Source organism: Nicotiana sylvestris, chromosome 3 (assembly GCF_000393655.2).
Source record: "Nicotiana sylvestris chromosome 3, ASM39365v2, whole genome shotgun sequence".
NCBI classification, from domain to species: Eukaryota; Viridiplantae; Streptophyta; class Magnoliopsida; order Solanales; family Solanaceae; genus Nicotiana; species Nicotiana sylvestris.
In genome coordinates, this window is record NC_091059.1 from 177,106,294 (window position 1) to 177,130,610 (window position 24,317).

The window sequence follows — 24,317 nt, forward strand, 5'->3', positions numbered from 1 at the left end:
TGAGACAAACTCCATGTCTGCCTCACCTTAGCTCTCCACAAAGCATAAAGCTAAACTCAAATTTAAACTAAACTTAATTAGCAATAACTCTTCCAATCGGTAGTTCATTCGAATAAATTAATACTCCATACTTTATTTGTTTGATATGTGAAATATATAATCATTGAATGTCGACCAAAAAAATAAAATAAATGTAGAATAGAAAGGAGGGAAACAGAATAAACATAGGATTAATTAATTAAGAACCCGAAAGGAGGGAAACCGAAAAGCAGAGGGAAAAAAATGAAAAGAAAAGAAAGGAAACTTCACCAGAGAGATTGGAATATAATCCTTTCTCTCTATCTCTCTCACCTATCGAGATCGCATCACCATCCAATTATACACACCTCCATAAACATTCCTCAAAATTACCATTTTACTATCCCACAAACAGGAAAAAATCAAAAATTGAAAAAACTCAGCGTCAAAACAGAAAAAGCAAAAGGCAAATAACAAACAAAGCAGCACAAAAAAACAAACATAACAATAATCTCTTCCAACTCTTTCACTCTCGCGGCCACCTCCACACTATGAACCCATAACCATGTCATCAGGGCCGCCGGAGCAGCAACCCCCACAGCAAGAACCGCCCCCAAAACCACCGCAACTAGTCCGTAAACTTGTGGTAGAAATTCTTGACGCACGTAATTTACTACCAAAGGATGGACAAGGCAGCTCTAGTCCATATGTTGTCGTGGATTTTGACGGGCAGAAGAAGCGGACTTCAACTGTGTGCAGAAATCTTAACCCAGAATGGCACGAGGGTCTGGAATTCATCATATCCGATCCCAGAACGATGGAGTTTGAGGAGCTAGACATTGAGGTATTCAACGACAAGAAGCTGAGTAATGGGAATGCAAGAAAAAATCATTTTTTAGGTAGAGTAAAGCTTTATGGTAGCCAGTTTGCGAGGAGGGGTGAAGAGGGTTTGATATACTTCCCTTTGGAGAAAAAGAGTGTGTTTAGTTGGATTAGAGGTGAGCTGGGTTTGAAGATTTATTACTATGATGAAATGATGCAAGAAGCTGAGGAGCAACCGCCACCGCCGCAACCAGAGCAGCAGCAGCAGCCGCCACCGCCGCCGCAGGAAGAAGTGAGGAAAACTCCTGTTTATGTTGTCATGGAAGATCCCCGTCAGAGGATGCTTGAAGTTCCTATGCCCACAGAGTTTGTCATGGAAGCACAGGAACAATCTCCGCCTATTGTCACGATTGAGGAGTCTCCTCCGCCAATGCATATGCCGCCGGAACAGCAACAACAGCAGAGTAGTCATAGTCACAGGCATCATGAGGAGGGTCCACCAATGATGATGAGTGTTCCACCACCTGATCAGTACCCACCACCGGAAGTGAAGCGGATTCAGGCGGCAAGAGCTGGAGAAAGAATGAGAGTTTTGAGACGGCCAAACGGAGACTACTCGCCTAGGGTAATCTCCGGGAAAGTCGGAGGGGATTCAGAAAAAATCTCGGCGTTCGATCTCGTTGAGCCAATGCAATACCTATTCGTTAGAATTGTAAAAGCTAGAGGACTTGCGCCCAGTGAAAGCCCATTTGTGAAGATCCGTACATCAAACCATTTTGTCCGGTCTAAACCGGGTATTATCCGGCCCGGCGAGCCGTTGTCGTATCCAGAGTGGCAACAGGTCTTCGCCCTAGGCTACAACAAACAAGAGACGGCTAATTCAACACTTGAAATTTCAGTTTGGGATAGCGCGTCTGATAATTTCCTCGGTGGAGTTTGTTTCGACCTCACCGATGTGCCAGTACGAGATCCGCCGGACAGTCCTCTTGCTCCGCAATGGTATCATCTCGAAGGTGGCGGCGATGACCAGCACAAAGTTTCCGGCGATATTCAATTGTCTGTTTGGATCGGAACTCAAGCAGACGACGCGTTTCCTGAATCGTGGAGCTCAGACGCACCCTACGTGGCACACACTCGCTCGAAAGTCTATCAATCTCCCAAACTCTGGTACCTAAGAGTCACTGTGATTGAAGCTCAGGACCTTCATATTGCCCCAAATCTACCGCCGTTGACGGCGCCGGAGATAAGAGTCAAAGCTCAGCTAGGGTTTCAATCGGTGCGAACTCGGCGAGGGTCCATGAATCATCATAGTTCGGCGTTCCACTGGAACGAAGACTTAATCTTCGTCGCCGGTGAGCCACTTGAAGATAGCCTCATCTTGCTAGTGGAAGATCGTACAACGAAGGATCCAGTGCTCCTCGGGCATATAATAATTCCTGTGAGCTCGATTGAGCAGCGGCTCGATGAGCGACTCGTTGCAGGCAAATGGTTTGGATTGGAAGGTGGACCAGGTGGGTCCTACTGCGGAAGGGTAAACTTGAGGATGTGCTTAGAAGGAGGATATCACGTGCTTGATGAAGCAGCGCACGTGTGTAGTGATTTCAGGCCCACTGCTAAACAGCTATGGAAACCTGCTGTTGGTATTTTGGAGCTGGGAATTCTTGGAGCTCGCGGGTTGTTACCATTGAAATCCAAGGGTCCGGGAAAAGGATCCACAGACGCTTACTGTGTTGCCAAATACGGGAAGAAATGGGTTCGGACTCGGACCATAACCGATACATTTGACCCGCGTTGGAACGAGCAGTACACATGGCAAGTATACGATCCTTGTACAGTCCTTACAATTGGAGTATTTGATAATTGGCGTATGTTTGCTGATGCTGGTGATGACAAGCCCGATTATCGTATAGGAAAAGTACGTATACGAGTCTCTACATTGGAGAATAACAAAGTATACACAAATTCCTATCCGTTGTTAGTTCTGTTGCGGTCCGGGCTGAAGAAAATGGGTGAAATTGAAGTAGCAATTCGATTTGTTTGTCCATCATTGTTACCAGAAACATGTGCTGTTTATGGGCAGCCAGTGTTACCAACGATGCATTATCTACGCCCACTTGGGGTGGCTCAACAAGAGGCATTGAGAGGGGCAGCTATCAAAATGGTTGCAGCATGGTTAGCTCGATCCGAGCCACCTTTGGGACCAGAGGTGGTTCGATACATGTTGGATGCGGATTCTCACACGTGGAGCATGAGGAAGAGTAAGGCTAACTGGTTTCGAATAGTAGCCGTCTTAGCCTGGGCTGTTGGGTTAGCAAAATGGTTGGATGACATTAGGAGGTGGAGAAATTCAGTAACAACGATACTTGTCCATGTTCTATACTTGGTACTTGTTTGGTATCCAGATTTGATTGTTCCTACTGGGTTTCTATACGTCTTCTTGATTGGTGTATGGTATTATCGGTTCAGGCCTAAAATACCCGCGGGTATGGATACCCGAATCTCCCAATCAGAGACAGTAGACCCGGATGAATTGGACGAGGAATTTGACACATTACCAAGTTCTAGACCACCAGAAATAATTCGAATGCGATATGACAGGTTGAGAATATTGGCAGCAAGGGTACAAACAGTTTTGGGTGATTTTGCAACCCAGGGAGAAAGGGTCCAAGCCTTAGTCAGTTGGAGGGACCCAAGGGCTACGAAATTGTTCATAATCGTGTGCCTAATTATAACAATAGTCTTATATGCAGTGCCACCAAAAATGGTAGCAGTGGCTCTTGGATTCTACTTCCTGCGCCATCCCATGTTTAGGGACCCAATGCCACCTGCTACTTTGAATTTCTTTAGGAGACTTCCAAGTTTATCTGACCGTTTGATGTAGTACTTTGCTGAGTAAATAAAAACTGGTCAACAATATTTTTTGGCGCCAGAAATTGTGGAGGAAAAAAAGAGAAAATCTCCTTTTTCAGGTGGGGTTTTTCATTACAAACATCGGAAGAAGTGAAAAGTGAGAGTAAAGGGCAAGTGGGGATGATTGACTAACTGTTGGAATAATAAGGAAAAAAAGGTGGAGAGTGGAGAGGAAAGGAGTTAAGGAGCCATGGGGCTAGACTAATGGAGTGCGAGATTAAAGGGCGGAGATTTTTGAAATGACAAGATTATTTTTTGGCTGTAATTTTGTCGTGAAAAGTATTGACATTGATTTCTATTTGACAAATATAAATATGAAAGATAATGATATCTTTCTTTTACCGCATTGCAAACGTTAGACCCAATTCTGTTCTTGCTTTGACAAGCGTTCTATTACTCAATTTTAGTTGATATATGTCAGATACACACATGTACCATAAGTCATAACTATCTGTCATTACTGAAATAAAAGTATAAAATAAAGGAGATATAGATCAAATACAAATAATTGGATCGTCTTTAGATCAGTAAAATTAAGTGGAATTTCCACAGTAGTCAAGGATACTTGATACGGTTAAATCAGTCTATGAGCTTTCAGCTGCACTAATTTTAAGTGGCGTTTGTTTTAAAAGCAGGTGAAAGAACCAGAAATTCTTTTAGTTGTTGCAAAACTACTAAAAGTCGGGTGCTTTCCTTTGAAAGTTGTGTTGAAAGGAGAAGAAGATCTGATCCTTGAGTTAAGATGGGAAGAACAGAGAGAAATTTTCAGTTATTGCCTCGTACCAAATGTGTGACCTTTTACATTTATATATCTTCTATTCTAACTAACTCTAACACATGTATAATTAACTATCAATACTAAGCTAACACTAATCAATTATGTACAAACATCATTGCTTATGTACAACTCTACACTTCACATACTAATTTCAATACTCCCCCTCAAGTTGGGTGATGAAAAATATTTATCATACCCAACTTGCTAACCATTTCACTGTGTAGCTGCTTCCCAAGTGCCTTGGTCAATATGTCTGCTATCTGCTCCTTATTGGGCACATGAGCTGTTTTTATCATTCCTGTTTGCAATTTTTCTCTAACAAAATGACAATCAATTTCTATGTGCTTTGTACGTTCATGATACATAGGATTAAATGCAATCTGCAATGCTGCTTTATTGTCACAGTATAACCCCATGGGCAAATCAACTTTCACACCTATCTCCTCAAGTAATCCATGTAACCATACTAATTCTGCTACAGTTGTGGCCATACTCATGTATTCTGCTTCTGCTGAACTTCTTGAAATTGTGCTCTGCTTCTTGGAGTTCCAGGAAATCATTGAATCTCCAAGCTTTATGCAGTAACCTGTTATTGACTTTCTGGTAACTGGGTATGATGCCCAATCAGCATCACAAAATGTCATAATCTTGCCATTTTGTCTGCTGCCCATTAATAGACCTTTCCCTGGGCTATTTTTCACAAATCTTACTACTCTTAGGGCTGCTTCATAATGGGACTGCTTTGGTACATTTATAAATTGACTTAGAGTCTGAACTGCAAAAGAGATATCTGGCCTTGTGATTGCCCGATACAGAAGTCCGTCAATCAACCTCTGGTATACTCTTGTGTCTTCTAGTTCATGATCATTCTCCTGTCTCCCAAATAGTTTGTCATATTCCACACTAGTTAGCTTCACATTTCGATCAAGTGGAAATGTAACTGGTCTTGCTCCCCCTAAACCACATTCTGAGATAAGCTCTAAGGCATATTTCCTTTGATTCATAACAATGCCTTTCTATGATCTTGCAAACTCAATACCAAGGAAAAATTTAATCTCTCCTAAATCTTTCATCTTAAAATTATCATTCAGAATCTTTTTGGCATCTTGGATTAGATCATTGCCACTTTCTGTAATTAGGAGATCATCTCATATACTAATATGATTACTATATCTGTGCCACTCCTTTTGGTAAATAAGGAATAATCCAATTTACTTTGGCTAAAACCAGAGTCTACAAGGGCTGAAGTCAGCTTCATGTTCCATTGTTGTCACGACCCAAACTGGAGAGCCATGACTAGCACCCGACCACACTTGCCGAGCACCAACGTACATTTCATCTAACCTTCATTATTATCTTTTAGGGCTGACGAGATCAATATAAATGGTAGACCTGGATCATGGACAACCAGCAATAAAATATGACGGCATGAACATACATAGCAGGGGATGACCAGACAATCAAGAAACTACATATAAGGTATGAGCTACCACGCTACTATGAAAGACTATACAACAAAAACTAGCCGACAAGGCATACCAAACTATACATGAGTCGACACCTGTCTATGAGCCTCTAAAGGAACATAAGTGCTGCAACATAGCCGGAACAGGGCCCCGACATACCCATAATGTCTATAACAAAAATGCATACCAAGACCAAGGCAAGTCCGGAGAAGGGATCTCGCCAATCACCGCTGAACTGGACAACCTACTGTGGTGGGGGAGCTGCACCTGCCTGTCTATCAGGACCTGCAGTACGACATGCAGCGTCCACAAATAAAAGGACATCAGTACGAATAACGTACTGAGTATGTAAGGCAGGGAACCATAAATACGATCAGTAATGTAAGTAAGGATAGAGAATATACAACCTGTAACATCTTAGTACCTCTGAGGGCTACTTACATGAAATGCATGATACATATGTATAAATACATAAACCCTTAAAACATTCGCCTCTGTGGACATCATCATCATCATATCGTACCCGGCCATAATAGGCTCGGTAAAAACACGTACCCGGCCATCATAAAGCTCGGTAGAATCATACCCGGCTACGTGGAGCTCGGTAAAACCCAACTGATCAGTGGTTGCACAATAGGTGCCGTACCCGGCCAACTATAGCGTGGCTCGGTAGAGTAAAATAGATACATATATATAATGCATGCTCGACTCATGGAATCACATTCTAAACCTTTCGGAGTGACGTAAGGTCGGTATCCTCTGTACACGTTATTAGGACTAACTCTTCACTATGAACCTTATAAGAATCAGGAAGTACCAACAACATTGATAACATAAGAATAAGAGAAGCAACATTAACATCAATCGTTCCATAAGAGGGAAAACAATGTAAGTACTGCTAGCTTCTAAGAGTAGAGTATCTTGGAAGCTCGTTCATTACATTATGTACAATCGGAGTCGTGCAAAAGAAGGAAAGGGATAGCCTCACATACCTTGTATATACTGCCCCAATCTCAAGCTATGCAATTGTCAAAACTCCTTAGTCTACAATAAGAGAAACGATACTATCGTTATCATTTAAGCGTCATAACTATTATGTATCGACCACAACCTATTTTACGATGAAACGGACAACACCTCCCCTATATATATGACCTCACACCATTCAAAACAGTCACCAAACAGCCCAAACAACATCAATAATAAACATATTGAGCCTCCCAAAATAGTCCACACACAGCCTAATCACTCCATACATACGACGACCACCGTAGTCGTGTCAAACAACCTGGAAATGTTACGAATAACTATCAGCCCATAACCCTACATATATATGGTGTTTATCCACATCCTTCCTCCTCCAAAACTCCACAAAATAGTTGTAAAATATGCAGCCCAACAACAACGCAAAACAGTCCACAAAACAATAACATTACTACCAAGCCTTTCGATATATATTTCACGAGATCCTCAGGAAAACCCAATCACCAACCTCAAACTCTAGATCACGACGTCGGACATCAGAATAAGATTTTTGCCTGCTTTGTGCCATCCTCAATCGCTCCTGTATCACTTTCACCTTCTCAATAGCTTGGTGAATCAAATCTGGCCCATATAATTCTGTTTCACCGACTTCGAACCATCCAACTGGTGATCTACATCTCCTCCCATATAGTGCCTCGTATGGGGCCATTTTAATACTGGAATGGTAGCTATTGTTATAGGCGAATTCTATGAGTGGAAGATGATCATCCCAATTCCCCTTAAAATCTAGAACACATGCTCGTAGCATATCTTCCAGTGTCTGAATGGTACGTTCAGCCTGTCCGTCAGTCTGCGGATGAAATGCAGTGCTGAGATTTACTTGTGTGCCTAAACCCTTCTGGAAAGACCTCCAAAAGTTAGCCGTAAATTGAGCTCCTCGGTCTGATATAATAGATACGGGCACACCATGAAGCCTAACAATCTCCTTGATATACAACTTCGCATAATCTTCAGCCGTGTAAGTTGTCTTCACTGGCAGAAAATGGGCACATTTTGTAAGTCGATCAATTATCACCCAGATGGAGTCAAACTTATGATAAGAGCGAGGTAATCCAATAATGAAGTCCATATTAATCACCTCCCACTTCCAGGTCGGAATCTCTATATTTTGAAGCAATCCACCGGGTTTCTGATGTTCTATCTTTACTTGTTGACAATTGGGACACTGGGCTACAAATTCTGCAATAGACTTCTTCATATTATCCCACCAATACTGCTCCTTGACATCATGATACATCTTTGTCGAGCCGGGATGGATGGAATATCGGGATTGATGAATCTCATTCATAATCTTCTCTCGCAACCCTGCCACATTAGGCACACATAATCGGGTCTGGTATCTCATTGCCCCATCTTTTCCGATCCCAAAAGCCATACTTTTACACTGTTGAATGCTTTCTCTTAATCGTACTAAGATAGGATCTTCATATTGTCGTGTTTTTACCTCGGCTACCAAAGATGATTCTGATGTATTCTGTACAGTAACACCTCCGTCATCAGAGTCTAACAATCTGATTCTCATATTGGCTAGCTGATGAAGCTCTTTAATCAACCCCCATCTACCTGCCTCAATATGTACTAAGCTTCCCATTGATTTACGGCTGAGAGCGTCTGCCACAACATTGGCTTTACCGGGATGATACAATATCTCGACGTCGTAGTCTTTCAATAATTCAAGCCACCTACGCTGCCTCAAATTCAACTCTTTCTGCTTGAAGATGTATTGTAAACTCTTGTGATCTGTGTAGATGTCAACATGGACGCCGTATAAGTAGTGCCGCCATATCTTCAAAGCATATATTACTGCAGCCAATTCCAAATCATGGGTTGGATAATTCTTTTCATGCTTCTTCAATTGTCTTGATGCATAAGCAATCACATTCCCACGCTGCATCAATACGCACCCCAAACCTATACCTGAGGCATCACAATATACCACATAACCTTCTGTTCCTTCAGGAAGAGTGAGCACTGGTGCAGATGTCAATCGATTCTTCAGCTCCTGAAAACTACGTTCACAAGTGTCAGACCACTGGAATTTGGTAGCTTTTTGTGTTAACTTAGTCAATGGTGATGATATAGAGGAAAATCCTTCTACAAACCGCCTATAATATCCTGCTAGCCCTAGGAAGCTGCGGACTTCTGATGGTGTTGTAGGTCTCGGCCAATTCTTTACTGCATCGATCTTCTGAGTGTCGACACTAATACCCTCATCAGATATCACATGGCCAAGGAATGCTACTGAGTTCAGCCAGAATTCACATTTGGAGAGCTTAGCATATAACTTACGATCCTGAAGCGTCTGTAATACTATCCGCAAGTGGCCCGCATGTTCCGCCTCCGAACGAGAATACACTAGAATGTCATCAATGAATACAATCACGAACACATCAAGATAGGGCCTGAATATAGTATTCATGAGATCCATAAAAGCTGCTGGGGCATTTGTTAGCCCGAACGACATCACCAAGAACTCAAAGTGCCCATATCTTGTCCGGAAGGCCGTCTTTGGAATATCCTTCTCCCTAACCCTCACCTGATGATACCCTGAACGTAAATCAATCTTGGAGAAATACTTGGCACCCTGGAGTTGGTCAAACAGGTCATCAATTCTTGGAAGTGGATACTTGTTCTTTATAGTAGACTTATTCAACTGTCGATAGTCGATACACATCCGTAACGACCCGTCTTTCTTCCGCACGAATAGGACTGGTGCACCCCAAGGTGAAGTGCTAGGCCTAATAAAGCCCTTATCCAGCAAGTCCTTCAACTGCACCTTCAACTCTCGCAACTCTGCCGGGGCCATTCTGTATGGAGGAATAGAGATCGGTTGAGTGTCAGGCAACACATCAATGCTAAACTCAATCTCCCTTTCAGGAGGAAGGCCTGGGAGTTCATCTGGGAAAACATCTGGGAATTCGTTGACCACAGGGATTGATTGTAAAGTAGGCGGTTTCGCCTCCACATCCCTAACGCGAACGAGATGATAAATGTAACCTTTTGAGATCATTTTCCTTGCCTTAAGATAGGAAATAAACCTACCTTTCGGTGTAGCAATGTTCCTTTTCCATTCAATGACGGGTTCACCCGGAAATTGGAACCTAACCATCTTTGTACGATAGTCAACATTTGCATAGCATGAGGCCAACCAGTCCATTCCCATTATCACATCAAAATCAACCATTTCTAACTCAAATAAATTTGCCGAGGTTTGACGACTACAAATCATCACAGTGCAACCTCTATATACCCTTCTAGCAATCACAGAATCTCCTATCGGAGTAGATACCACAAGGGGTTTACTTATCAATTCAGGTTCAATGCCAAACTTATTAGCCACAAAGGGTGTAACATATGATAATGTAGATCCCGGATCAATCAGCGCATATACATCATAAGAAAACACAGATATAATACCTGTAACAACATCTGGAGACGACTCGAGATCCTGTCGACCTACTAGAGCATAGGTTCGATTTTGAGCACCACTCGAACTCGGCACTGCACCTCTACCCCTACCACGACCTGTCGACTGCTGAAAACCCCGTGCTGGAGGTCGAACTGATGAGGAAGAACCAGACACAGATCCAGTCGGCTGAGCCATACCATCACCTCCTCTATTAGGACAATCCCGCATCATATGGCCAGGCTGCCCGCACGAATAGCATGCATCAGAACCTCGACGACACAGTCCAAAGTGGGCCTTGCCGCACTGATCACAATGTGGTGTTGGGGGTCTCATCTGACTAGTATCCCTGTGATGTTGCGAGCCAGATGCCCGCGAACTCTGACCTGGACCAGAATAGGATCGATCATATCGAGGCCTCTGAAACTGTGGAGGAGCACTAGCTACAGGTGGCGCCGAACTCCTCGAAAACTGTGGCCTGATGCGGCCTCTGAAGTCATCAGAATACCCTGCAAATCTCGCCCTCTTATGCTGGCCCCTATCCTGCTCCCTAACTGCCCTCTGCTGGTGCTTACGATCCTCTAGGGTCTGGGCATAAGCTTGAATACGGGAAATATCCATGCCCTCCACCAAGGAGGCTGTCGTACACTCATTTATCAGATGTGGTCCCAACCCATTCACGAACATATGCACCCTATCACTCATCTCGGCCACCATATGGGGAGCATACCTTGCCAAAGAATCAAACTGCATACTGTACTCTCGCACACTCATATTACCTTGTCTAAGGTTCAAGAACTTATCAGCTCTAGCTCGTCGTATCTCAACTGGCAAGTAGTGACGAAGAAAGGCCTCAGAAAATTCCTTCCACACAGCTGGAGGAGGGTTCGGACCCCTGGATCTCTCCCAACTATCATACCAGAGAACCGCTAAATCCCGTAGCCGATAAGAAGCCAACTCTACTGCCTCTGTATCACTAACATGCATAACCCGAAGTGTACGATGAACCTGGTCAATAAAAGTCTGTGGGTCCTCCTTGGGGTCTGATCCGGTAAACACTGGAGGGTCTAAATTAATAAAATCACGAACTCTTGTACTAACTGGTTTCTCAGCAGCACCTGTATTCTGCCTCTGAGCCTGAGCAGCTACCAAGCTGGTCAATAACTGCAAAGCACTCCACATATCCTAGTCTGGAGTGCCAGACGGAGGAACTGGAGGCGCTGGGTGCCTTCTAATATCCTCTGGAGGAGATAGAGTAGATGAGGTATGAGAGGGCATCTCACTCTGAGCCTCACTTTGTCTTGCTCTGACTTGGGGCACCTGACTGGTACCCTCTCCCGCTGTTGTGTCAAGCCGTCTACTAATCGTTTGCTTCCTAGTCGAAGGCATCACTGAAAAAAACAAGGTGAATATTAGAGACGAACACTTACGACTCAACTCTACGCACGATCTAGATTCAGGAAGAAGGTAACAACCCTAGATGTCATGTAGCCTCCTGATTATAAATGTGGCGCGCTACACATCCATAATCAAGAATCTACTAGACACGGCTCATAGACAACCCCTAGGACAGACTTGCTCTGATACCAAGTTTGTCACGACCCAAACTGGAGGGCCATGACTAGCACCCGACCACACTTGCCGAGCACCAACGTACATTTCATCTAACCTTCATTATTATCTTTTAGGGCTGACGAGATCAATATAAATGGTAGACCTGGATCATGGACAACCAGCAATAAAATATGATGGCATGAACATACATAGCAGGGGATGACCAGACAATCAAGAAACTACATATAAGGTACGAGCTACCACGCTACCATGAAAGACTATACAACAAAAACCAGCCGACAAGGCATACCAAACTATACATGAGTCGACACTTGTCTATGAGCCTCTAAATGAACATAAGTGCTGCAACATAGCCGGAACAGGGCCCCGACATACCCATAATGTCTATAACAAAAATGCATACCAAGACCAAGGCAAGTCCGGAGAAGGGATCTTGCCAATCACTACTGAACTGGACAACCTACTGTGGTGGGGAGCTGCACCTGCCTGTCTATCAGGACCTGCAGCACGACATGCAGCGTCCACAAATAAAAGGACGTCAGTACGAATAAAGTACTGAGTATGTAAGGCAGGGAACCATAAATACGATCAGTAATGTAAGCAAGGATAGAGAATATACAACCTGTAACATCTTAGTACCTCTGAGGGCTACTTACATGAAATGCATGATACATATGTATAAATACATAAACCCTTAAAACATTCACCTCTGTGGGCATCATCATCATCATATCGTACCCGTCCATAATAGGCTCGGTAAAAAAACGTACTCGGCCATCATAAGGCTCGGTAGAATCGCACTCGGCCACGTGAAGCTCGGTAAAACCCAACTGATCAGTGGCTGCACAATAGGTGTCGTACCCGACCAACTATATCGTGGCTCGGTAGAGTAAAATAGATACATATATATAATGCATGCTCGACTCATGGAATCACATTCTAAACCTTTTGGAGTGACGTAAGGTCGGTATCCTCTGTACACATTATTAGGACTAAATCTTCACTATGAACCTTATAAGAATCAGGAAGTACCAACAACATTGATAACATAAGCATAAGAGAAGCAACATTAACATCAATCGTGTCAAACAACCTGGAAATGTTACGAATAACTATCAGCCCATAACCCTACATATATATGGTGTTTCTCCACACCCTTCCTCCTCCAAAACTCCACAAAACAGTAGTAAAATATGCATCCCAACAACAACGCAAAACAGTCCACAAAACAATAACATTACTACCAAGCCTTTCGATATATATTTCACAAGTTCTAGCTTCAATGGCTTAGCCGCAACTTGAATAATCTTAAATACATATAGAGTAAGAGGTTCCTTACCTTTATACAGAAATAACAACTCCAATTTGACCTTAAATTTCCATGAAATATCCCTCCAATGCTGCCACAACAACAAAAAAGCGAAACTAGCGATCAATTAGTGTTTTTCGGCACTAGAATCACTTTAGAAGGCTTGAAATCACCTAGGATTGATATTAAGAACATGAGGGAGTATTTACAGAACATAAACCCTTTAAAACAACCTCCCACACGAGCTGGAACGACACAAAAATGAGCAACAACAAGAAGAACAAGAGACTTACTAGCGCCACGGAATTCCCGACACTTGATTTGTGTTGTTTGCCCTTTTTTTGGGTCTTGAATCTTGAGAGAACCTTGAGAGGATGTTCCTAGGGTTCTAAGGTCTGAAAATAGTGAGAAGAAATGACTTAAAACGGGTTGGAGGCATCCTATATAGGTCCAAATATCTTAAACCGCCTTAGTGTGCCCCATAGAGAGGTGTTTGGCGCAGTCTCGCGAAAATGCAAATATCTCTCTACTCCGAGATCGTATCGATGAACGGTTTAATGAGTTGGAAATTAGACTCATAGATATTTAATTTGATTAGTAGATCACCCCGTAATTCCTTGTAAATTAGGAGAAAAGATTAGAAACATTTGACCTAATATTTAAGTAAAATTATGAACCTAAGTTGCGACAACTTTTGTCGACTTTTGTTTCATAACTCGTTTGACTTCAAGACTTATGATACGGATATTATATGATTAAAATAACTTAATAAATGAACTCTTGAGTGTATTAAGCACCGCTAGATTACTTGAAAATATGAGTTACAACATCCTTGATTCATTTAACTTCTAATACTTGTTAATCACCCTTATACACTCTTGTATCATTTAAGACCAATAGGATTGACTTCTTATCATCTCAAAGATAATTCCTTCTTGGATTTATGTTAACTAATATATGGCATAAACTAACACATGTGGATATGGGTTGTAACAATTGTCTGCTGGCCTGCTTCAGACCATACAGGGACTTGAGTAGTCTACACACTCTAGTCTCCCTATGCCTACCAAAGCCCTGAGGAAAGGACATGTAGACCTCCTCTGAAAGATCACCTTGGAGGAATGCATTATAAACATCCATCTGGAATAAGGACCAAGCATGTTGAGCAGTCAAGGCAACCACACTCCTTAATGTGACCATTTTAACCACAGGAGAAAAAGTCTCATGATAGTCCAGACCTTCTTGTTGAGTAAACCCCTTAGCAACTAGCCTGGCTTTATACCTCTCTATAGATCCATCAGCTTTATATTTGACCTTATAAACCCACTTACAACCTATGAGAGACTTACCTGCAGGCAAATTCACTAACTCCCAGGTATTATTGTTTGTAAGTGCTTGAATCTCAAGTTTCATAGCTTGAACCCAATTACTGTCAGTGACAGCTTGGTCAAAGGAAGTTAGTTCAATGATGGATTAATAAGAAGACAAGCAGGTTTGATAAGAAGGTGATAAGGAAGAGTAATTGATGGAATCAGTGATGGAATAAGGAGTAGAATATGAGGGTTTGACTTGATGGACAAAATCTGTAAGCCACAAGGGTAGTTTAGATGGTCTTCCAGACTTTCTTAAGGGAGCTGCAGGAGTATGGGGCAAATCCTGGTGCTGGTGAATTGAAGGTAATAATGTAGGAGAGTCAGACAGAATGGGAGATAAAGAAGTAGGAGAAGGAATTGGAGAAGAGTGAAGTGGAGAGAATATAGGAATAGAAGAGTAAGGAGGTAAAGAATGTTCAGAGGTAGTTGGAGGAACAGGAGAATCTAAAGTTGTAGGTGGTAAGGAATCTATAGAAGCTGGAAAAGAATCATCAAAAGGAAAAGGTGGAGTACTGATAGGAAATGTAGGAGAGGACCTTGAAGATAAAGTATGTAGGAATGTAGATTTAGGATGCTTAAATGGAAACACTGTTTCTCTGAAGGAGACATCCCTACTGACAAAGAAAGTCCCAGTAAAAATATTGTATAATCTATATCCTTTTTGAGAGGTAGAATAACCCATGAAGATAGAAGGTATGGCCTTTTGTGAGAGTTTATCAGTGTTATGTAAAGCAGTTACATAACAAAGACTCTAATAAAGTCAAATGTGGGAGGATGTCCATGAAAACCCTCATAAGGATATATCCCCAATAGGACTGAAGATGGCAGTCTGTTAATAAGAAAGGCTGCAGTTAGTACACATTCCCCACAGAATTTTAATGGAACATGAGCTTGAAACCTAAGGGCTCTAGCCATTTCAAGCAAATGCCTATGTTTCCTTTCTACTACTCTATTCTGCTATGGAGTATGTACATAAGAACTTTGATTTAAAATGCCAAGTGATGAGAGAAGAGTTTAACACTGGGAATTGAAGAATTCAAGACCATTATCTGATCTTATGATCTTAATTGTGGTAGAAAACTGATTTTTGACAAGAGCAAGAAAAGATATGAGTAAAAGAAAGACATCACTCTTCATTTTCATCAAGTAGATCCAAGTCATTCTTGAGTAATCATCTACAATAGTAAGAAAATACTTGTATTCATTGTAAGTACATTGTCTATAAGGACCCCAAACATCCATGTGTACAAGATCAAAAGAACATACACTTTTCTTTGTACTAGTAGGAAAAGGAAACCTAGTTTGCCTTGCTAAAGGACAAACAATACAGTTTAAATTGTCTTTATTCAACAAATGAGTCTTCAATGAAGGAATTTTTTGTAATACTGCTACAGGTGCATGACCAAGTCTCTGGTGCCAAATAGAAGGATGTGAACATGGCTTTGATGTGATATTAGATGACTCTGGTATTAGAATATTAGGATATGGGGTTGCTGAAGATATGAAGGAGTTGAGAGCAGGAGCTGAAGGTGTATCAGGCACTTTGACAGGTGGTGGTATCTTGGCAGGTTGAAGTATGTAAAGTCCATCCTTCTCCTTACCAATCCCACTCACCCTGCTATTGTAGAGGCTCTGAAAAATGCAAAATTCATGAAAGATTAATGCACAACACTTCAGTTCTTTAGTTAGCTTTGAGACAGATAACAAGTTGTATTTGAAGTTAGGAACATAAAGGACATTATAAAGTTCTAGGTCATTAGAAAGAGTTAATGATCCTGTGTGAGTTATAGAAGTAGTGTTACCATTAGGCAAATGTACTTTACTAGAATTAGAGGCAACAGAGTGGGAATCAGTTAATATGTCCAAGCTAGAAACCACATGATTCGAAGCTCCAGTATCTATAACCCAAGGATTAGTTTCAGAACCTACAGATAGGCATGCATTAAGGAGATCAACTATACCTGCCATGTTTGCTTTTGCATCTGTTGTTGAAGGTTCTTTGTCAATTAGCTTCAGCAGTTGGTGATACTGTTCTGGAGTGAAAAATGGTATGTTGTTGGGCCCTCCTGATAAACCATCTACTAAACTAGTTCCTTCAAATTCATCAATGCAACTCACATTATTAGCTGTAGGTCCCATACTTCCTCCTGAATTTCCGTTGTCAAAAGTTCTTCTTTTGTTAAACTTGTTGTTAGATGGATATCCTACCAGCTTATAGCAATTTTCTTTTTTGTGACCCTTTATATAATAATAGTCACATTGCAATGCACTATTTCCATTATTTATTCTGAACCTGTTACTTTGAATAAAGGCTAATGCTATAGAATCATTCAAATCAAGTTGTTGCAAGGCTGGTGCTACCTGAGATATCATGTTTGATTGCACTCTTTGACTTTCATCCTGCATTATCATATTGTATGCCTGATTGAGAGTGGGAACAGGGACAGTTAATAGAACTTGACTCCTTGCCTGTGCATATGTCTCATTTAAGCCCATCAGAAATTGTACTAGTCTTTGTTGCTCCATGTGTTCAGCATATTCCTTATGCTTGGTACAGTCACATGGCAATGGTACCATTGACCAATACTCATCCCATGTACATTTCAGTTTTGAGTAATATTCTAAAATTGATAAACTTCCTTGACTGGTGGTACAAATTTCACGGAGAAGTTGATAAACTCTAGTTAGATTTTTCTTATCAAATCTTTCCTTTAAATCTGTCCAAACACTACAGTCATTGGTTGAGTACATTATACCATTGGCTAGCTCTTTAGACACTGAATTGGTTATCCAGGATAATACAAAAGCATTGCATCTCTCCCATTCATGCTCTAAATCACCACTATACTGTTCTTTCCGACACTTTCCATCTATAAATCCTAGCTTATTTTTGGCTAATAAAGCTACTCGCATAGAATTGCTCCAAGCTGTATTGTTTTCTATTCCTGTTAGTTGTTGATGAATAAGTACGCTACCTGGACTGTTTGAGGGATGCAAGTACAGATGATGCATGGGATAAATGTTCGTGAATTTTTCTCCATCGTCCTTCCCTGTCTCAGTAGTTGTGTTCGTCATCATCTAGGCTTGAATCAGTGATTCGAAGGTTGAATCTGCATCAATCTTCAAGGAAAACCTTTCACTTTCTCGGAATTCACAAGTTCTGAAATCAATCGTAAACCCTAGGTAGATTCCCCAAATTTCCGACGAATACTCTTAATCTCTCACTTCTCTGACAATATTGAGTGGATTTATCTATACTAATCTTAGATTCTTCAAAGGATCGGATCAAAAAATATCATAGATCTATGGCTCTGATACCATGTTGAAAGGAGAAGAGGATCTGATCCTTGAGCTAAGATGGGAAGAACAGAGAGTAGAGAAAGAGAGAGTGGAAAGTTCTGGAGAAGTTTTCTGTTATTGCCTCATACCAAACGTGTGACCTTTTACATTTATATATCTTCTATTCTAATTAACTCTAACACATGTATAATTAACTATCAACACTAAGCTAACACTAATCAATTATGTACAAACATCATTGCTTATGTACAACTCTACACTTCACATACTAATTTCAACAAGTTGAAACGAAAGAGATTTTTGTATCTATCCAATAGAAGTCGTTTGCCTTATTATCTTTTAGCCAATCAAAAATCAACTTTGAATTGGACTCTGAAATTGGTATGAGTCTTAAGATAATTACGTATCAATTATCCAGGATTCAAAATTATGGCCTACGTTGTTATGTCTAGAGGACGCTCAGATTAAATGTAGCGTGATTTGTGTCCATACCGTCAGCACAATTCTGAAAATGCCTATACCGTTCAATATGCTGTAATTCTTTTGTGTCCATGGCAGAGAAATAGGGAGTATGGACGGAGCCTCTCAAATCTTGGTTTCCTATTTATTTTCAACACAAACGGACCATAGTTGAACACTTGGATCAAGAAACCAATGTTTAAACTGTTTCAGGTCTGTTAATTCATCGTCATCTCTTCCCTTTGATACCTTGAATTAGTCTTAAATCCGTTACCGACATTTCCAGAAATGTTTAGCACAATCAGCATCTTCATCAAATATATACCATGACCTTGATCCGTTTCTCTTTTTTATACTCGGTTTCAACACTCTGAATGGTATATTAAACTAGAAAGGTAACCAATGCAAGAGACAGAAGATAAAGGAAAACATGACGGTGCAACCAAAACTGAAAATGAGGAAATTAATGAGAAGGAGAAAGAAGATAAGCATTCGGATGAAGATGGAAAAGAAGATAAAGATGAGAAGGAAGGTAAAGATAAAAAGAAGAAAGACAAGGATGAAAAAACCAAGGAAAAGGATGGAAAAGATAAGACGAAGAAGAACAAGAAGGATAAAAAAGAAAAGAATCCCGATGTTAAGAAAGACTTAACAAAACTAAAGCTTAAAGTGGAGAAAATTGATGCCAAGATGCAGGATTTGGAAGACAAGAGGGAGGTAATTCTCAAGTTGCTTAATGAAGCAGGGCAAATTGCAGCAAATGAAAGTGCTGCTCGCCTTCCGTTCGATCCGCTATCGAGCCACTTGATGAAAAAAATGAAAAAAATCAAGTGAACTTTTTCATTATAATTTTCTGTGACACATATTGGGATGAAGTCAAGACCGGACAGTGTCTATAGAATCCTCCCTAAAGCAGAAAACTAAAGTTCTTGCCCACATTTTTACGGCTTCTCATTGTTACGGTGTGAGGTTTAGCAGGTAAAGAGGATCAGATACATAAAAAAGTATTTGTTTTAGAAGATAGACGAATAGACACATTGATGTTATGTTAGTTAGGAAGGTCGAATTGTAATCAATTAGTTGGCAAGGCGAAATTTGTAATCAATTTCAGCGCATGAGAACAAATATTGCAACTGTAGATTCTACTGCACGCCCATTGTTGATTTGTTTTCCATTTTTGCTTCATTGTTAAAGTGCTGCATACCTCCGATATCTGATGCTTGAACGGCTCGCTGAAAGGATACTATAGTTGAAAAGATTAACAGCTTCAGTTTTGAAATGCTGAAATTGATAAAGTTCTCCGTACAAGAAAAGTAACAAAGATCTTCATCTCCCAATAGGTTCCGGAACTTCGCAACTTGCAGCTCTGTTTTTGACTTGTTTGAAGTATATATAAACCGGCCAAAGTATTAGTCATCTTACAAAGCATCAGTTTGCAAAAAGGGAACACAGTTTATTAACCATGCCTATAGTTACACTAGTATTTAGAAGGCTGAAATGAATATATATGGAGACGCCTAAAGTTGTCATGATTTTTGTTTAGACGCCTTAAGTAGGTCTTATTTCAATTAAATACTTATAGTAGGTCCAAGTTATACCAATCAAACATATCTCGCTGACATAATTGATAGCGTTAGTTGCACCGTATAACATATGCTTTGGCTTGATGTTTTTGGTTGTAGTGTACCAAAAAAATAAACCACAATAAGTAAGTTTTTCTAAAGTGAAAATAGAATAATTAAGAAATGAAAGTGTGTATGAACATATATTTATGCTTCAAAAATACTCATAGGACATTAGTAGAGGACAATTAACACGAGCATCCTATAGATGCAACTCACGATATCAACTATATCAATGAAATGTGTCTGATTGGTATACTTTGAGTCTACCACAAGTATTCAATCCGAAGAACGTCTACGTGAGCTGTCTAAATAAAAAACCGTGACAATTTTAGGTGTATTCGCATGTATTCATGGAACAATTGTTATTTACTTTAATAAAGATTTGCATTACCTGGATCATTTGTTCGTTGGTGTATCCTTTGGTGTTTAGAGTTTAGATCATACATGAAAAGATTAATTTTTAAGGAATAAGTTTAAGTTCACAATCTAATGTGCAAGTTGGGCTCACCATCGACATTATTACAGTACAATTTCTAAATATAATTTATCTTGATTATGAAAATGGTCTAATTTCAACAGTACATTATAAATGTATTAAACAAGATTAAATAGAGATAAATGTTTTTATACTGGCTATATATAAAAAATTCTCTAGTTCATTAAATATACTTATACTCTAATCTGGATATGATTGTTATGAACAATGTATGTTGATTATTATTTTGACTTATTAATGGAGAGATTCATTATGGATAAAAATACCTAATAAATTGGATGATGAAAGTATACATTATGTGACATAATAATGTATTGATAGAAATTCATGTTGGTTTGGAGATTTTTTATTGTGTAAACTCTGCAATCGAAAATTGTATCTGGCAAAGAATGTTTTAATCAATTAATTAAATATTCAGTAATTGATAGTTAGTTCTATGTAATATTAGCATGGAGAGTTAAATATTGTTTAATGGTAAATTTGAAATTTAATAAGGAATACTATTACTAAGTTTTAATGGAATAACTACTAATTTATTATGGAAAGAATAGTCCATGTTGAAAGGAGCTGAATCAAATCAGAACTTAGAGTCATTAAGTTGTTACTTGATTGGAAAAAGATATTACTCCGCAGTTAACTTGTCTTGGGAAGCAAGAAACAAATTTCTATATATTGGATTTCTCCAACAAAAAGCAGCAGCTCTTAGAAACCGTACTGACCTACTCAGACTTGATTTTTGTGGGTATCTTCTAGCTTCCAGTGGTATGCATTGATTTTATATTTGATTATTAATCAATTTATATATTATGATCTTGTACGTCCTGCTGTATGTGATTATTCATCGATCTGCAGTAATGTGCAGGAATCCAATAATGTGATTCAGAGAAGTGCCAAAGCTAAGAGTTTAAGCAAAAGTCTTAATATGCACATTGTTTGAAGAATTTTTACATTTTTTTTAACGAAAAGCTCAATATTTGTTGTTCCTCGGCACCATGAAATGCCATTTATGTGAAACTTGTTGCAATAATCTTCTCTGTTGTACCACCATTCCTATGGAAGCTTCCTCAGCATGAAATCTCGATTCAAAAGGAAGCTTCGTTTTTGTCTTGTTAACCTTGCTTGCAGATATCAAATTCAAATATAATTTTAAAAAGGAAGGATCAATTAACAGTTCAGGATCTCAATTTTTGGGTCGGAGGAGAAAAAATGAGCAAGCAGCCAGGGATCTATTCTGATATTGGCAAAGATGCAACAGGTACTTGCTGTCATTTATTTCTCCCGCTTTTGATTTTGTTACGCTTGACTGCTGGAAATCGTTTAATTAGAATATAGTTGTGTTTCCTCTCTGTATACATAGGCATGTGTTGGTGAGGTAAATCAATGGAATCTGTAACTTTGTATATTCTATTGAGGATTTGATAATGTTACTTGTTTATATCAGATCTTCTGTATGGAGATTTTAACATGCAGCCGCCAATTTGCTATCACTTCAATTGGTTAGATTGGAGCTTAAACCTCAGCGGTGGAGGTATCTATTGTTATTTCTTCAATTTCCTTATATTCTGCTTTCTCAAAGTATCATTTTGCGATCTATGTATTCTCGGTTACTGTAGTTAGAGCTAGTGTACCGGGACAGGAAATAAGGGCACTTCTCAAGTTCTATTTACCATATCAGAGGTCTAATAAGGTGAGAATTTCTTTCCTTTCTTTTGACATTACAATTCTGTTACCTTTCTTATGCCTATATATGTATAAACAGGTGGAAATGCAGTACTTGCGTGATTATTTTGGGTATACAGCAGGCATCAGTTTGACAAAAAGCCCCCTGATAAGTTTTTCTGGTGTCATTGGAAATGGTTTTTTCAACACTGGAACAGATATCTCACTTGATGCAGCAACTGATACAGTGGCCAAATGCGATGCTGGTTTGAGCTTCAATACTGACATTCTCACTGCTTCACTCACCTTGTAAATCTTCTCCAACAGGAATTAATTTCCCTTTTTCTTTTTTAAGTTTGAATTCCCATTTTGTTAAATAATGTAGGGTGAACTTTCAATATAGATTTGGTACTAGCATTTCTGTTGCAAGAATGCTCAATGTTCTGATGCAGTTAAAATGCAGGAGCGATAAAGCTGACACTTTGAGAGCTCTTGCTTACCGTCAAATTCAACCCTTAACACACACAGGGATTGCAGCGGAGCTAATGTATCAATTCTCCAGCAAACAAACGACTCTTACCCTGGGAGCCCAGCATTCCCCGTTTCCTTTGATGCTGATTAAAGCTCGAGTTGCAAGTGATGGCAGTTTGGCTACTCTTTTTCAACACGATCTTCTCTCACGGCTCGGTCTAACCATTGGAGCAGAGATGAATGTCATGGATGCCATAAACACTGCTTCACTGGGGGTTTCACTCTCCCTTAAGGTCTGAGTCACAAGTCACAACAAAGACAGCAACAGTCTCTCTCAGGGGCATATTATCTTCGAGGATTTCCTATATTTGACCTATTAATGCAAACAAAGTCCCACATTCTAGAATCACTCTGTACTTGTTATAAACTGCATGTTTGAAGACAATAAACTCTTAAGCATGAAAATGGCTGACGCTATAAAAGGTGTACTGGAAACTAGTTGGTAATGGTAATACTACATGCCAAGGTTTCTCTCCTCGAGAACTAGAATCCCTCCTAAAAGTTGCTTGTTTTGGATGGATCGCTTTAAATGATACGTGTCAAACCTGACAGAAACCCGGACTTATCTCTTTTTTTTCATTGTTCTACAGCCTCTGAGATTGGTGTGTGTAATTATTTTGGGCTTCATTGGGCAATGCCTGAGACTACGAGACTAATTTTACATAGTTAAAGAGGAAGAAAACCTTAGAGGAACTTCAGAAATCTTTACAGCTCTTCCACAATTAATGTAGCTTATAGGTTATATGATAGAAACAAACTGCCAGATGTTTTGAAGGAAGAAGACAGACACTACATAACTTGAATTTGAAGGCCACATGTTAGCAACTTTTCTCTTTTTGGTGTGTTATTTATCCGTAGGGGTAAGGTCTGCGTACACACTACCCTCCCCAGACCCCACTAAGTGGGATTATACTGGGTTGTTGTTGGTGGTGGTGGTGGTGTGCTATTTATCCGTGTCTCTACTTTTCAAAAGAATTACTCCATTGTAGAAGTAACAACATGCATTAGAGATACGCTGAACTTTTCGAGCCGTTCCTACTATTTTCAGAGGAAATTTATCTCCTCTCACATTATTCAAAGTATGCCAATGTCAAGAAGGATAAGTAATAAACCTAAGACGTCAAATTCACAAGGATGCTTCATTAAGAGCCAATATTATAGCACACTCTAGTAGCAGCGCCAGCGATACTCTGAAGAGGAACAAAAGGCAAAGAAATTTTCTCATTGGTCAATTTCACAGATAATGGTAAATTTCGAGCGTTCTTCTAATGTCAGTCTTCCCCAATATCGCAACTTTGTACATTACACGTGTGATTTCAACCAAAATGCCTGATTGTAAAGCAAAATACCTACTAAAGTGAGTCAAAGTAAAGTAAAAATACCAAGTAATGCACCACGTAAATATTCCATGGGGCTCTTACAGATCGAGTGTTCTGGTGCCATGATATGAAAGACTAAGAGAATTTGGGCAACCAAACTTTTCCGAGCAGCGCAGATAGAAAATGAGTTACTTCTGCCGAAGAGTATGGGATCATGGTAGCTGCAA

The 24,317-nt window shown here is 40.0% G+C and overlaps 3 protein-coding genes across 3 annotated transcripts; all 3 read left to right on the plus strand.

Moving 5' to 3' along the window:
* Positions 1-200: 200 nt before the first annotated feature.
* Positions 201-4,103, plus strand: LOC104245873 (protein QUIRKY). The gene has a single exon (XM_009801575.2). It carries the CDS (start codon positions 584-586, stop codon positions 3,719-3,721), a length of 3,138 nt encoding a protein of 1,045 aa, XP_009799877.1. The 5' UTR covers positions 201-583; the 3' UTR covers positions 3,722-4,103.
* A 14,759-nt stretch (positions 4,104-18,862) lies between these two features.
* LOC104247621 (uncharacterized) lies at positions 18,863-19,294 on the plus strand. Its single transcript, XM_009803684.1, has one exon. It carries the CDS (start codon positions 18,863-18,865, stop codon positions 19,292-19,294), a length of 432 nt encoding a protein of 143 aa, XP_009801986.1.
* A 2,015-nt stretch (positions 19,295-21,309) lies between these two features.
* On the plus strand, positions 21,310-23,596 carry LOC104247617 (mitochondrial outer membrane protein porin of 36 kDa-like). Its single transcript, XM_009803678.2, has 6 exons — positions 21,310-21,343; positions 21,753-21,836; positions 22,023-22,109; positions 22,195-22,268; positions 22,341-22,549; positions 22,704-23,596. The coding sequence occupies exons 2-6, from the start codon at positions 21,788-21,790 to the stop codon at positions 23,008-23,010; spliced, it is 726 nt and encodes a 241-aa protein (XP_009801980.1). The 5' UTR covers positions 21,310-21,343; positions 21,753-21,787; the 3' UTR covers positions 23,011-23,596.
* Positions 23,597-24,317: the final 721 nt, after the last annotated feature.

Bases quoted from the DNA above. Each gene is read 5' to 3' on its own strand.
- LOC104245873 (XM_009801575.2), top strand. From the start codon at position 584: ATGTCATCAGGGCCGCCGGAGCAGCAACCCCCACAGCAAGAACCGCCC.
- LOC104247617 (XM_009803678.2), top strand. From the start codon at position 21,788: ATGAGCAAGCAGCCAGGGATCTATTCTGATATTGGCAAAGATGCAACA. The intron at 21,837-22,022 runs GTACTTGCTGTC...TGTTTATATCAG, and splicing joins TATTGGCAAAGATGCAACAG to ATCTTCTGTATGGAGATTTT. The intron at 22,269-22,340 runs GTGAGAATTTCT...ATGTATAAACAG, and splicing joins CATATCAGAGGTCTAATAAG to GTGGAAATGCAGTACTTGCG.
- LOC104247621 (XM_009803684.1), top strand. From the start codon at position 18,863: ATGCAAGAGACAGAAGATAAAGGAAAACATGACGGTGCAACCAAAACT.